The 16123-nt window shown below is 42.1% G+C and overlaps 1 protein-coding gene across 1 annotated transcript in view; it reads left to right on the plus strand.

The window, feature by feature from the left end:
- LOC105018145 (neural-cadherin) overlaps positions 1 to 16123 on the plus strand; it is a 97881-nt gene that overhangs the window by 16829 nt on the left and 64929 nt on the right. The window contains exons 3-7 of the mRNA XM_013138773.3: positions 5658 to 5855; positions 12143 to 12368; positions 12840 to 13044; positions 13998 to 14109; positions 14627 to 14876. Of these exons, the coding sequence (XP_012994227.3) occupies positions 5658 to 5855; positions 12143 to 12368; positions 12840 to 13044; positions 13998 to 14109; positions 14627 to 14876 (991 nt within the window). The remainder of the gene's footprint in view (positions 1 to 5657; positions 5856 to 12142; positions 12369 to 12839; positions 13045 to 13997; positions 14110 to 14626; positions 14877 to 16123) is intronic.

Genomic DNA, 16123 nt, shown 5'->3' on the forward strand with positions numbered 1-16123 from the left:
CCCTGTCCACTGCCGAAAGCGCCTACAATGGGCCCGTGAGCATTATAACTGGACCACGGCGCAATGGAAGATGGTGGCCTGGTCTGATAAATCATGCTTTCTTTTACATCACGTGGATGGCTGGGTGCGTGTGCGTTGCTTATCTGGAGAACACATGGCACCAGGATGCACTATGGGAAGGAGGCAAGCCAGTGGAGGCAGTGTGACGCTTTGGGCATTGTTCTGCTGGAAAACCTTGGGCCTGCCATTCATGTAGATGTTACTTTGACACGTACCACCTACCTGAGCATTGTTACAGACCATGTGCACCCTTTCATGACAACGGTATTCCCTGAGGGCATTGGCCTCTTCCAGCAGGATAATGCGCCCTGCCACAAAGCAACAATGGTTCAGGAATGGTTTGAGGAACACAACAACAAGTTCAAGGTGTTGACTTGGCCTCCCAATTCACCAGATCTCAGTCCAATCGAGCATCTGTGGGATGTGCTGGACAAACAGGTCTGATCCATGGAGGCCCCACCTCACAACTTACAGCCATATTCATATGGCTAATATCATGGCTGATCATATGACTAATGTTATGGCTGATCATATGGCTAATATCATGGCTGATCATATGACTAATGTCATGGCTGATCATATGGCTAATATCATGGCTGATCATATGACTAATGTTATGGCTGATCATATGGCTAATATCATGGCTGATCATATGACTAATGTCATGGCTGATCATATGGCTAATATCATGGCTGATCATATGGCTAATGTCATGGCTGATCATATGGCTAATGTTATGGCTGATCATATGACTAATGTCATGGCTGATCATATGGCTAATATCATGGCTGATCATATGACTAATGTCATGGCTGATCATATGGCTAATGTTATGGCTGATCATATGGCTAATGCCACATTTTGCAAGATTAAAGCAGCACTGAGACAGGAAGAACCATGTAAACTGCTCAGCTTCATGATAGTTGGAGGAAGAAAGTATTTTAATCTTTTAATCTTGCAATGTATACTTGGTAGACTTCTGAACTAAATACCTGTATATACAGCACTTTGTCATGATGATTTAGATGGATGTATGTGTTCGGTAAAAGTATGCCCATATCATCCATAGGCTGATTTGGTTATCTGGAGTGCTGGACGTTGTTTCAAAAGCTTTTTGAAATGTGACAATGTGTTCTCCCCCATCTCTACTTTCCAGAATAACTACTTTCCAGAATATGTATTTTGGATCTCAGAGACAGACCACTTAGAAGTTAAATTATGAGGAAAAAAGGTTATTTCACCCACTGATAGAACACAGACTTTGACCAAATTGAAAGGAGTTTGATGATTTGTTTTTCTGGGGGTGGAACACCGCTTCAAATCTGATTCTTCTTACAGTTATTTGATCTAAGCACTTCATGTGAGATGCTGTCAGAGGAGTTTTAGACTGAGTGTTTATATCACTGCTCTTTTTTTGGCTCCATAGATCTTAGGAGACCAACACAAAAACACACCAATAAACACTAATACAAACACAGCAATAACTAGGGTTGCACAATATTGGAAATAACTGACATTGCGGTATTTAGTTTTTCTGCTATATATATTGCAATATGAAGAAATACAGGATGTCTTCAGAAAGAGCTTTGGCTATCAATCTGACAGTATGTATCCTTTATTCTTCCCCAGCCCCATCCTCTACAATTAAAATGTATGAAACTCATGAAAATTGTTATATTTCAGGTTGCTAGGTAATAATATGAAACATTAATAGTATAGCAATAGCAACAGTAGTCAAATAGAATCCGCTATTGGGCATAATTTACCAACTGCAAGATGCAGTCTGTGGCACTGCAATCTGGTCCACTTGTTCAGGTGCAGCCTTCACCATGTTTGCGGCATTGTCTGTTGTAATACAGCCTTGACAATTCTCATCTAGGCCCCAATCAGCTAAAGCTTCTCTCATCCCTGTTGCGATGCTCTCACTTGTATGATCCTCTGGGAAAATGCAGTTTGCAAACAACGAATTTTCAGGTGATAGTCCTCATTAATAAAGTGTACGGTCAGAGTCCGTTGTTGCTGTATAATATTCCACTTGTGAAAGCTCTTTTTCAGCTTGTGCCTTGCATTTCTCGTACAGCCCTGGGATGGCAACTTGAGAAAAATAGTTGCGTGATGGCATTACATACCGCTTGTCTAGCGACCGGATGTTTTTAACACCCTCTTTGGTAAACGTGTTAATTTCCATGTTTTCCGTGTTTAGTCGCACGTTCTGCGATGTGACTATTGCGGATGCGTACATCGCAATATCGACGCTGAAACGATATATTGTGCAGCCCTAAAACACACTCATATATTCATAGATTGCTGCTATGACATGCTCTTCATCACTAATTCCAGTCTTGTAATTATGTGGATTGGCTCTGATTAGACGCTCCATAACGAGCTAATTAATCTGGCCTTGTAAAATCTTCAACACTATTACCCCATCATACTCTCTCCCCTCACAAAATAATGATTTTCCCCCCCAAATGTTAAGTAATTTGTCCTCGATAGGGCCTCTTAGACATTCCATCCAGGTTTGAAAAAAAGCACATGTGATTATTACTTCACAAGTGGATATCAGCACATCTTTTTTACAGAGCTGTAGCTGGCATAACATTTCCACAGATTATTCTATCTGGACATTGCTGGGTATCTCTGGCCCAATTCCACTTATCCAAATGAGCTATCGTCTGATCCACTAGAACTTTTCTCCACAAACAGACTTCAAAGCCCAAGTAGAAAAGCTAGATTAATTCTTTCCTCTTGCTTCAGCCTCTGTTACAATCCTTTTAAGAGCTGTCACACACTTTAGAGCTATTGTGTTTCATTGGAGAACACTCCTCAGCTAGCTACTTGGGCTGCAGAGCGTTCTGATTTTCACAAAAACACAGGCATGCTGAAACTAAGCCTTGTAAAGATATCAGCATTGATCCTCATGGCAAGGTGTATCACAATATGAGGAATATTTGTTGTTTTTGGTGCACTGGTTTTCATAAAGATGATAAGTAAAAATGTATGATATAGATGATATAGTCAAATTCTATTTTAGTGGAACAAGTAATAAAACATTTCACTACAAGGGACATCAAACTAAAATGTCAGATTAGGAGACATAATTACAATGGTTAAATTTAGCTATTTTGTTTTACTTCATGTTTTTAACGGAACATAAATTAAATCACATATCTTATTACTTATATACTAAAGAACATCACATTAGACCTCAGTAGTAGACTGAGTGATAGAGGGCAAGGACCAGGTAGGGCAGGACAGACATTTAGCTCATTCTCCTTGTAAACCACAACTGTTCTGGCAACGAGTGAAGCCACCACTTTCCTAGAACTGTTGTTTTAGATTGTCAGTGGTTGTGAGGTGCATTTACAGCATCGTCAGGCAGATGAGTGCTGTTGATATGTTTTACACAAATTAGCTATCGAACGTCACTATGATGAAACAAAGAACAACTAAGGGCAGTGTGATCTTCTCTGAGGTGGATTCAATCTCTATCATTTGTTGAGTCTATCAATGTCAGCATAAAAAGTGCTTAGCGAGTTTAATCATTTTTATTTCCTTACAATATAATAACATACTTACTTTATTGTTTGAATCTGCTTGTCTGTCTCATCTTTTGACTTGGGACTAAAGCAATTCGGGAGATGTCTTTTCTGTTTTTGTTATTAGTGTAATTATTTTGTAAATATTTATTGTCTTTAAAATCCTAACAGACAAACAAACTGAATCCAAAATTGAGAAACGTACGGAATACCTACATACATTGGAATGTATTGAGTGCTAGACACAACTCTGCAAAACTCAATGATCGCATCCAACAAAGAGTTGTCAGAAAGATAAAGACCTGCACTACATGATAATAATAATTATTATTTTAACAGCAGAATGTTTGGTTTTCAGAAGGAATGTTTGGTACGAGAAACCAACAGATCTACGTTAGGAAAGGTGCATTCTGAAAAGGCAATAAGCAAACACTTTTACTAGGAACGATAACTAGTCGCTGGTAGATCAACATCATCATAGATAGTTAACAAACACGAGTGGGAGCATAGGTACGCTTAAGGTTTCACAATCGTCCCACTGCAGCATTGAACTGGACGTCGGCTCCACATTGGTTTGGCTGTGATTTCACAACACATCCTGCTCATTCTCAAGCCGCACTGTTTTTAATCTGTAACAGTTCACTTTTTCTGGGCCTCTGGGTGTGAATGCAGTTTGGTGAGGATACTTTGTTTTCCCAAGTAACCGGAATGCAGGTGTTACTATGGTGTTCCAGACAGCTCCGGAAAGCTCAGGTCAGATGAGATCAAAGCTCAGATCCAGGTGAGGTCAGGTCCTGATGAGGTCAAAGCTCAGGTCCAGGGGAGGTCAGGTCCAGGTGAGGTCAAAGCTCAGGTCCAGGTGAGGTCAGGTCCAGGTGAGGTCAAAGCTCAGGTCCAGCTGAGGTCAGGTCCAGGGGAGGTCAGGTCCAGGTGAGGTCAAAGCTCAGGTCCTGGTGAGGTCAAAGCTCAGGTCCAGGGGAGGTCAGGTCCAGGTGAGGTCAAAGCTCAGGTCCAGGTGAGGTCAGGTCCAGGTGAGGTCAAAGCTCAGGTCCAGCTGAGGTCAGGTCCAAGTGAGGTCAGGTCCAGTTGAGGTCAAAGCTCAGGTCCAGGTGAGGTCAGGTCCAGGTGAGGTCAAAGCTCAGGTCCAAGTGAGGTCAGGTCCAAGTGAGGTTAGGTCCAGGTGAGGTCAGGTCCAGGTGAGGTCAAAGCTCAGGTCCAAGTGAGGTCAGGTCCAGGTGCTATGGGAACACATCCGCCTCCACACTCACAAATCAGACCTTTCACCTTTTCTTCCCTCTTCTTCTTTCTCACACATTCTTGTAGTCCTAAGAGCAGAGGGAAGAAGGCAGGTGATAATTGGATTGCAGGGATCTTCTTATTTACTCCAGCAGGGCTGGGACACTGCACTAGCAGTGTCCTGGTGACAAAGCGCCTGTGGTTGTGTGACGTTATCTCCATGCTCCCACGAGATCACAGAAGCTTTGCTGGGCCAGGCCATATCAGCTGTTGGCTGGGCTGCTGTCTCGGGGGAGGCAGGGTGTCTGGGACTCTGCAGGCCTGGCAGCTTTCCTGGTGTTGAAAAGCAAACACCTTCTCACACTTTTTTTTATTGTTTTTTCGTTATATAGGGCATGAATCCTCATATGAACTAATGGAATGAATGACACCGATGTTATGTTCTCCTGATCATTCGGCTCAGTCTTGTTCGGCCTGGCTGGAAGAGATGGAGTATGATTAGAATGGGAATCTGCATAGGTTTCTGTGATAGGTGGACTGGCTGCATAGGTTTCTGTGATAGATGGACTGGCTTGGGGGCACAAGTCTACCCATAAGAACAATGGATAATGAAGAATGGGACATTAAGAATGGGCTTAACGCTAATCTTCATCAAATTGTTAAGACATGACTAACCCTAAATTGTATCAAATTTTCTATTCCCAATATTTTTTGTTGTTGTTGTGGAATCTGACTAGTTTCCATAGTTTGTGGCTATAGAAGCTAGTGATAACCTTATTTTCTTGGATTTACTCAGTTTCTGTCTCCTCTCCGGTCCTCAAGGGCCTGACTGGTACCTGACCAAGGTGAAGCTGAGGGTGACAGATGTCAACGACAACGTCCCTGAGTGGACCATGCAGCCATACCCCTACCTGGCCGTGGTCTCTCCTGAGGCCCCCCCCGGGTCACTAGTGTACCAGCTTCATGCCTTCGACAGGGACGATGGCAGCAGTGGCGAAGTGGAATACTTTCTGTCCGACGGTATGAAACACACACAGACACACACACACACACACACACACAGCATGCTACTACAAAAAATATAGATAAAACAAACAAAAATAATTATGCATATCTAATACCCTTAACACTTTTAGCAAATTTTCTTATAAGATAATAGTAAGATGGTCAATCGATCCTTTTCATTCTCTATTTGAGGAGACTTTAGGGATATTGAAAAGTATCTGATCCAAATGTTCATTTTGACCTTAGAAACAGCCACATGATCTCAATACATTTACCAAAATAACACATGAAAACATGTCAAAATCAGGCTATCCAAATGTGGTATTCAAGCCTATGGTTTCCATTGACTGAAATGCAATGGAAGTTCTAATACTTTAAATAAGCCATCTAAATAACAGACACTGGAGGTTAACCATATAACCAAAGTTCTATGAACTATTCTGCATTACAATTATTCCTACTTTTTGATCTGGGATATGACGCGGACCTGCACCTGTCTACAGACCCGTGTTTGACGAATTTGGGGCTACAGTATATTCTGATTGGTCGATGCATGATCCGAGGGACTACCTTTGACAAGCTGTCTGTTAAAACTATGCCTCAGGGTTCCATGCTTGCGCAGTTATTGTTCACCATTTATGCAAATGACCTGTATGAAAACCTTGGTTCATATATATGCAGATGACACCGTCAGAGCCCAGGAGTACTGCTGCTTTTCTGTTCTACATGGTCGTTAATTGCATTCACTTGGTGTCCTGTTTCTAACTCAATCCCTAATTAGATGTATACATTGAAAACCAGCAAACCACCTTGAGCTGAACCTCTGCTCTATTGCACTAAACACTTGAAAGGGCATTTTTCAAATTTCAGGAATCAAGTTGAAACCTCTGGCACAACATCACTGTTAGCAGAAGTCACATCTGAAATTGTAATGCGGCAGATGCATATGTAAGGGAAAAACACCAACATTCTGTCCATTTCTGTGGAAATAACGGACGAAGCGACCGGACAAGGTACAGCCGATGTTACCACCTTTGAAGGACTGTACAGGACAATGGTGTAAATCCCATCCCGGAGTTCCCACAATAAACAACGTACGTGAAGATTTGCTTGTAGAAATGACATGTTTTTGTTGGTATTTGGACGTTATAGAGTATAGACACAAACCAGCTGTTCCTTTGATCAGACGTTACAGAGTCCTCAACTCGATCTTAAAACTGCGACTGATATAATGTCTGCCACGTTCTTTTAGCTTTGCCGCCCCTTCATCTTGGAATTAATTTCACAAGGACCTAAAGTTGGATACCTTAACTTGGATTGTTGATTTTAAATTATTTATTAGAAGGCTGCTGACCAGAAATGAAGTTTTTTAGAAACATGATATTTTAACTCTACTATGTAACGTGTGGCCTCTCTGGTCAAAAAGAAATTACAAAAGTACATAACATATAAAAGCGAGGGAACAGTGGACAAATATTGTTCTACGGGATGAAACAACATTTTATCCAACCTGCACTGATATTGAGGCAGAACCCCTAGTCCCTCCTCATTCTCCCCAAACAGATGTTGTAGCTGAATAGTAAGTAAGCACTGACATTACACAAGCCCCAAGTGGCACAAGCTCAACGGAACACACCCGCTAATACTTTTTTAATCAGATCTGACACTCGTTTTTACATCGTTTTAATCCTCCCAACATTCCATAGATTTAAGTCTCCATCTAAAGAGGATGACAGCCCGGTTCTTGGGCTGCTGTGAGGTCTGCTGGCTTCATTTGACCCCGTTCTGTACAGTGTGGGTGTTAATGTCCTTATTGGACTTTACTGTACATTATTCTATTGTACTGTACATTGCTGCACTTTACTGTAAATTATTATATTCTACTGTACTGTAGGTTCAAGGCAGACAGAAATAAAATCAGGAACTTACTACTGTACTGTATGTTATTAGATATAATGAAATTTGAATTCATTTTCAATTTTCCTCTTCATGTTTACACTTTTCGTCATGTCAAGTCATATCAGGTCAAGTAAATCCAGTCTTTTAAATCAGTGTTACAACGCACAGAGAGAGAAGACAAGATAGAAAATACTCTCCTCAGGAGGTTCAAAGTCACGATGCTAGTACCACTCCTCTGTACTGTACATGGGTACTACTGTATATGAAACAAGATACGCTTGATCTACTTTATCTACAGCATGTTCAGTCTTTCCATTTGTCTCACCTGCTTGAATTTATATATTTGACATTTTGAAATATTTATTTTATTTTTACAAGGAAGACCATCTGAGACTGATGTCTTATTTACAGTGGTGCCCTGTATTACAGCAACAAACAATAAAAACATGAATGTAAAACACAATTAAATAAGCAAGTACAATTGACTGTAAAATGTTCAGTCAGATGAATATGCTATGGACACAATATCCTTCAACCCAAGGTTATCCTACAGATTATTCCAAGATTGAGGGGCACAGAAGGAGAATGATGTTGTACCTTTGGACTTGGCCCAGGGTACCTCAAGACCTATCCAATCTTGCGATCGTGTTTCCAAAGATCTGTTTTTCAATATCATTTTGTAGGTAAGATAATTTGGAAGTTTCTGCAGGATGGCTAAACAAACAATAAAAAGTGTTTTGCCCTCCTGGAATGCAAGGAACCCAACCAAAAGCAGAATATGAAAGACAATGGTGTGTATAAAAGCTTTCCCCAGTAAATAAAATGCATGATTAACAGAGTCCAGACTTTTTAAAACAATAGCTGAGGCATGCCAATATAGTACAGTGGGTATAGAAAAGGATCACCCCCCTTTAAAATAATCACATTTTGTTGCTTTGCAGCCTGAAATGAAAACGGACCAAAATTATGTTTGTTTTATTCAGCTGTATTTACAACTTATAACATCCAAGTGAAAGATATAATACCAAGTTGTCAGAAAAAAAAAAATAGAATCACTGAGTCTGAAAAATAATCACCCCCCTCCTAAAAATGACTTGTAAACCCAACTAGGTGTAGTTAATCACCTTCTCAATAGCACACAAAGCCAATTGACCTTCAGCTGTGATCCGCTGTGGTCATTTTGATTAGCTCAGCATGAAACAAGCTTTTCCTGAAGCATTTCAGTCCTTGGTAGTGCAACTGAAGAAAATAATCAACTATGGGTGGCAAGGCATTGTCAAAAGTTCTCAGGGGTAAAGTTGTGGACAGGCACAAGTCAGGAAATGGATACAAAAAAATTCAAAGGCTTTATCAGTGCCTAGAAGACCAGTGAAGGGTATTATTAAGAAGTGGAAGGTATTTGGTACAGTGTTATGGTCAGCTGAGACAAAAATGTTATTATTTGGCCTCAACGCCAAACGATGTGTCTGGTGAAAATCCAATACAGGTCACCATCCAAATAACACCATTCCTAAAGTAAAGAATGGAGGTGGTAATACCATGTTATGGGGTTGTTTCTCTGCAGCAGGGACTGGAGCACTTGTCAGGATAGAAGGAAAAATGGATGGGGCAAAATACTGTCAAATTCTTGAGGTAAATCTGCTGTTATCTGCCAGAAAGTTGTCAATGGGAAGAAGATTTACCTTCCAACATGACAATGACCCAAAGCACACAGCAAAACTGACCACACAGTGGTTGAAGGAGAAAAAGGTGAATGTCTTTGCATGGCCTAGTCAGAGCCCGGACTTAAACCCCATTGAAAATCTGTGGATTGACTTGAAGACAGCAGTTTACAAACGATCACCATCAAATTTAACTGAACTTGAGCAGTTCTGCAAAGAAGAGTGTTCAAATATTGCAACGTCTATATGTGCAAAGTTAGTAGAGACATATCCCAACAGACTAAAGGCTGTAATTAAAGCAAAAGGTGGTTCAACAAAATACTGACACAAGGGGGTGATCCTTTTTCCAACATGTTGGTGTTATATCTTTCACTTGGAAGTTACAAGTTGCACTGAGTAAATACAGCTGAATGAAACAAAAACTGTGTCTGTCTTCATTTCAGGCTGCAAAGCAACAAAATGTGATTATTTTAAAGAGGGGTGATACTTTTCTATACCGACTGTATATCACCAGTATCTAACACCAATATAAGAGGCACAAGCCTGAACTATTTCATTTCTATGTGGAGATGACAAGCATGCTTTACTTCTGTAAAGGAACCCAATGCTGATCTTCCCATTTTTTAACAACTCAGTAATGTGGGTTTTAAAAGAGAGTTTATTGTCAAACCAAATACCTAGATATTTGTATGAAGTAACACATTCTAAAATCAAATTGTCTAGTGTGGTATTTTTTAAAGTATCTGCACCTATGTTATAGTTGTTTTTATTTTCGTTTAAAACCAAGTGAAGCTCTATAAGGGAATTTTGTAATGCTTGGAAGTCAGACTGCAAATGCAAATATGCTTGTGGAAGAGAATGAGCTGCCGCATACAATACTGTGTCATCTGCATAGAAGTGAAAATGACATTTTCACAAATATCATTACTGTTATATATCATTTATATACAGTATTTCCACTTACAAGTGTACTCACTTTTGTTGCCAGCGGTTTAGACATTAATGGCTGTGTGTGGAGTTATATTGAGGGGACAGCAAATTTACATTGTTATACAAGCTGTACACTAAATTACATTGTGGCAAAGTGTCATTTCTTCAGTGTTGTCACATGAAAAAATATACTCAAATATTTACAAAAATGTGAGGGGTGTACTCACTTTTGTGAGATACTATATAAACAGTATTGGACCCAGAATTGAACCCTGGGGAAATCCTTTATGAAGTGCAATGAATTTAGATTCACACCAATCTGAAACAAACGCTTGAGACCGCTTGAGACAATTTTTCCAGCAAGACAGAGTGTTCAACAAGAGTCAAATGCCTTGGACAGGTCAATAAATAATGCAACACTACTTAGTTTTGCATCCAAGACCTTAGCAATATCATCTACAACCAACATGTTTGCAGGAATAGTACTGTGCCCTGGTCTAAAACCAGACTGAAATGAGTTCAATACCCTATATATATATTTTTTTTTAAAGAACACTAGTTACCCCAATATCTTACCAAGGCAAGACTATTTAGAAATAGGTTGATAATTATCAAGGAGACTAGTGTCTCCACCTTTATGTAGAGGCAGCACATGACACTAGTGTCTCCACCTTTATGTAGAGGCAACACATGACACTAGTGTCTCCACCTTTATGTAGAGGCAACACATGATACTAGTGTCTCCACCTTTATGTAAAGGTGCACATGATACTAGTGTCTCCATCTTTATGTAAAGGTGCACATGATACTAGTGTCTCCACCTTTATGTGGAGGTGCACATGATACTAGTGTCTCCACCTTTATGTAAAGGTGCACATGATACTAGTGTCTCCACCTTTATGTGGAGGTGCACATGATACTAGTGTCTCCACATTTATGTAGAGGTGCACATGGCACCAGTGTCTCCATCTTTATGTAGAGGTGCACATGATACTAGTGTTACTCCACCTTTATGTAGAGGTGCACATGACACCAGTGTCTCCATCTTTATGTAGAGGCAGCACGTGTGCAGTTCTCCAAATCTTTGGAAGGATCCCAGTTGACACAGTTAGATTTTGTGTTATTGCCCCTGGTGTTGCCTTGACCAGCAAGTATAGGTCTAATTTATCAGGACCTGTCGACTTTCTAGCATTTACAGTTATTAAAGCATCGAGCACTTCATTTTCTGAGAATGTTCTAAGGGAAAAATCTTGACCATCATCAGATCTTTTCTTCTTAAATATCCAGTTATCATATGAGGCAGTGGTAGAATGATTTTCAGAGAGGTAGACTTCTCTAATAAATCAAAAGCGTAAACAATAGTGTTCTTCTCAGTAATAGGATCCGTCTCCAAGACTCATTTCTTTGGTAAGGAGGTGTGTGAGCCGTTCTTCAATTACTTCACTGTTTTCCAAAGTGTTGCTGAATTTCCATTACATTCTAGTAAGGTAGTTAGGTAGTAGTCAGATTTGGCTTTTCTAATACACTTAGTACATACATTTCGTAGTTTCCTAAAGGCTAGCCAGTCAGAGCTTAAATCGGTTTTCCTGGCCTTGGCCCAAGCCACATCTCCATTATAACTAGCGTCATCAGCATTAAACCAGGGATTTCATCTACTCCGTACTCTCGCTCTTTTAAATGCTCAATCTGTACTGTTGTTCTGTAGGGGACACACGCACAGCCCCTTGTGAAGTAAAAATGGCTTCACAAATCAATCAGATTGATTGATTAAGAAACATAATGCATGCATCAACTGACTGGTGTACCTTACAGGTGGTGATGGCTGCTTTATGGTGGATAAGAAGAGCGGTCGCATCCTGTCCACGGATCTCCCTCGGCAGATGGCCAGAGAGTACCTGCTCAGCGTCGTGGCGTTTGACCGCCTGGGCAGCCGCAGCGCTCCGGCCGTGGTGTCGGTCATAGCCGGACCCAGACCGCCACAATTCACCAACGTGTCCTACTCCGTCTCCATACCTGAGAACACGCCAGAGGGACAGCCGTGAGTAGTGGCGGGGCACAGTTCCCGAAACCATGTACCCTTGCCTGAGAGTCAGGCTTTGTCTGCTATCATGGAAAAACCTTTCATTCATTGTCAAAACAAACGTGGCTTTACGAGGCAGCAGTGGAGTTGGCAAGAGCACAAACAGACCTGGGGCCTGGCTTGATTTATGCACACAACATGCTAACACAAGTTAGCATGCACAGTTGTGCGCACACACACACACACACACACATCCAGGCACACACACACACACACACACACACACATGAACACATACACGTGCACACAGGCATTACAGGCATACTCAGTATGGGAATTAGGGATTTCATTTGAATATCACACGTTCCGACATCAGAAGAAAAATGCAACATGGGGAAAATCCTCTGTGGCACAGCGTAACCACTTAGCTGTAGCCTACTACACTGTTAGCATACTGTTAATGACAAACCATGTGTGTCTCTTCTCCAGCTTCCTGGTCGTGTTGGCCATCTCCTTTCAACAGCAACCAATCAGCTACAGCCTGCTGATCAACCCAAGCAGCCTGTTCAGCATAGAGCCGGAGACCGGGGAGGTCATCCTGACCCGCACGCTGGACTACGAGAGTGACCAGCGGCGCTACCTCCTCATGGTCAGAGCCAGTGAGGGACCAGGTGGCCTCAGCAGCGCCATAGAGGTTAGCAAAGAAGTGTGTGTGTCTGCCTGTGTTCGTCTGTTGGCGCCGGTTTAGCCCTGATTTCTAGAGTTCCTCACATTTGTTCCAGTCAAGCAAGACTTTGAAGGATGGCATCAGTTCGGCATGGGCACCTACATCTCCCATTTGTCACTCTTCTTTCTTGTCTGTGTCTCATTGTGTGTTTTTTTTTTGCTATTTATAGTCTAGATATGCACTTCAAAGTGGCGTCTTGCAATGCTGCAACAACCATGAAGTGGACTAAACCAGACAGCATCTCCCTATAGCATTTTGTCTGGAAGTCAGTTTGCTTGCCAGAATTTATTAAAACCTTACAAATTATTTATTCAATGATTTTGCCATCCAATTATCATGTCAGGAATTAATTTCACACTCCCCATTTCAGATAGAAAACAGAACTTTAGGCCTGGCTGACTCTGCTGGATGTAGGCTGTCGGCTTGGGGTAAACCCATTCCATCTAGTTCAGTGCTATTACTCAGCTGTCACTTCACACTTTACACTCTGATGGTGACAGGGGGGGGTGGGGGGGGTGGGGGGGGGTGGCATGGAGGGGAATAGAGAGACTGTATGGGCACAGGACTAAGGGCCTTGCTGTGCCAGAAAAACAGGGAACATTTGTACTTTAGAAACAGAACTGAGCTGGAAGATAAATGAAATGTCGAGTTGGCAACTTTTACCAACTACAGTGTGACTTTGTTTTTCTCCCAGAATACCATGTCATTAACCCTTTACTTAAAGCATATGGGCAATAAGCATTAGGATGCGGTTATAGTGCATCGTGAACATTGTGAACATGTGCAGTGCAGCATCATTAAAAGTAGTAACCTACTTATAATGATTTATTATCCTCTTAATGATGTTGAGAAACGCTGTTATTACCTTGTATTGTACATGTTTGTCCATGCAGCCTCTTCTCTCTCCGTCCCCTGAATAGGTCCAGGTGGTAATAACGGATGAGAACGACTGTGTCCCAGAATTTCTCCAGTCCATTTACAGTGTTGATGGAGTCCCTGAGACAGTCACCACTGCAACCTCTCTTCTGCAGGGTGAGACGGGGACACAGCTTAGTCTTCTATGTGTGTGTGTGTGTGTGTGTGTGTGTGTGTGTAAATGTGTATGTGGGGGAGTGTGTGAGCACTGATTTCTGAACAGCAATACAGAATATTCTATGACCTCTTTACTGTGATTTAGATTGGTTGTACAGGCTCACAATGACTCACACGTTATCTCTGCTCCCTTCTACCCTCTTTATACACCAGTCTCCATTTATCCCATTCTCTGTCTTCTTCCCTTTCTGTTGTCACTGGTTTAATATGCTGCAGTAGGAGAGTTAAGCGAGGCAGTAGAAAGAGCCTCATCACGACACGTGCCGACAGATTTATCGGATTTGCGCTTTTGGACAAACTGTTACGTGGCTTTGCTTACATCAGGCCAGAGCTGCACACAGGAGGGCACCCCAGAGCAACCAGAACGGTGTCCAGCTAGCCCCTCCCTGTCTCAGAACGCTTCTTCCATCTGGCACCTTAGCGACTGACCCCCTCTCCTATCTCCCCTCTCCCTCAGTTTTGGCCACGGACTGTGACTCGGGGCTGAATGCAGAGCTCACCTACCACACTCTGAGCTCAGACTTCAGCGTTTCCCCCCACGGCACGGTCTTTCCGGCGCGTCGCCTGGACTACGAGCGGCCCAACCACCTGTATGAGTTTGTGGTGATGGCGGTGGACGGCGGGGAGGAGCCTCACTCTGGCACCGCCACCGTACGTCTGCGCATGGCCAACGTCAACGATCAGGCCCCCGAGTTCTCCCAGGCTGTGTGAGTGGACCGCAACTCCCATCAACCCCCCAAACCCCCAACACCAGTAACCTAACAGGCTGATGCGGTCAGAACTCTTGAACGTATCACAAATCTGTCTTCATACAGTGGGCCCCATTTAACGACGAGCAGCGGGGGTCTTGGTGCTTCGGCAGCAGCAGTCCAGTAGATGCAGTACAGTGCGATGAGGGTCGTTAAATACTGTTATTTTTATTTGCAATAATAACACTAGCAGTAAGATAATCATGTATACAACACTGTAGTTGTGGTGTTGTTCAATATTCCAGCAATGAATGCAATGAAATAAAAGTAAGATAAATAGAAATGAAACTAAAGGCTAATTAGTATACTAACTAAATGTGCGTGGATGATGGTTATACTATATATTACTGGTGAATGATATACAAGAATAAATACGTTCAAGAATGAATGATCATGGAACATTCTTCTTTAATGTAAATGAAGCAGAGGTAACAGATTGTAAAAAATAATTGGAATGCAGCTCCTCTTTGGTCTTTGTGGGCAACACCATACAGATTTTATACTGCAGTTATTTTTCTCAGAAGTATGGTGGAAATCTAACTAAATGAAGGAACCTTGAATAAAGGATGTGCTGGTATATATGAGGAGCTGGAGAGGCTGTTAACAATTTTGAAAATGTTCATTTTGGCTGGCTGCATTCACTCGTCTAAGTGGCTCAGGCCTTGTTCTGTCAGTCATGTATCAAAGACTTTCACTAGAGTGCCAACACGTCTAAGATGCCCAGTCATGTCCCGGGGTTACCTCACAGAACGGACAGCCATGAGCCAACCAGCCAGCCAACTAAGCAAACAGTCATAAAGACAGTCAGACAGACAAAAACAATCAATCAAAGGTGTTTTATAAAACCCTTTTTACTTCAGGCAACATCACAAAGTACACATCCCAAGCCAAAAAAAACCCCCCAAAGAGCAGTCAACAGCAAGAAATTGATGACAATCAGTAAAACAGCCAGTCAGCCTGTCAGTTGGTTAGTCAGGGTGGGCCGGTCCCCTCAGATCAGCGAGGGAGAGGAAGAGGAGAGGAGGAGTGATATCAGTGGTGAGATGCCTGAGCGGTCCCGTCTGGAGGCGTATGAAGCACCCTTTGAGCCGGGTGACAGATTACAGGTCACTCATGTTGCCACGGCGACTGCCACGGCTGGCGGAGATGAATCACCCATCAGTGTTCTTCTGTAAACCATCAATCACCTCAGAGACGCAAACACA

The sequence above is a fragment of the Esox lucius genome, chromosome 19 (assembly GCF_011004845.1).
Source record: "Esox lucius isolate fEsoLuc1 chromosome 19, fEsoLuc1.pri, whole genome shotgun sequence".
Classification (NCBI taxonomy): domain Eukaryota; kingdom Metazoa; phylum Chordata; class Actinopteri; order Esociformes; family Esocidae; genus Esox; species Esox lucius.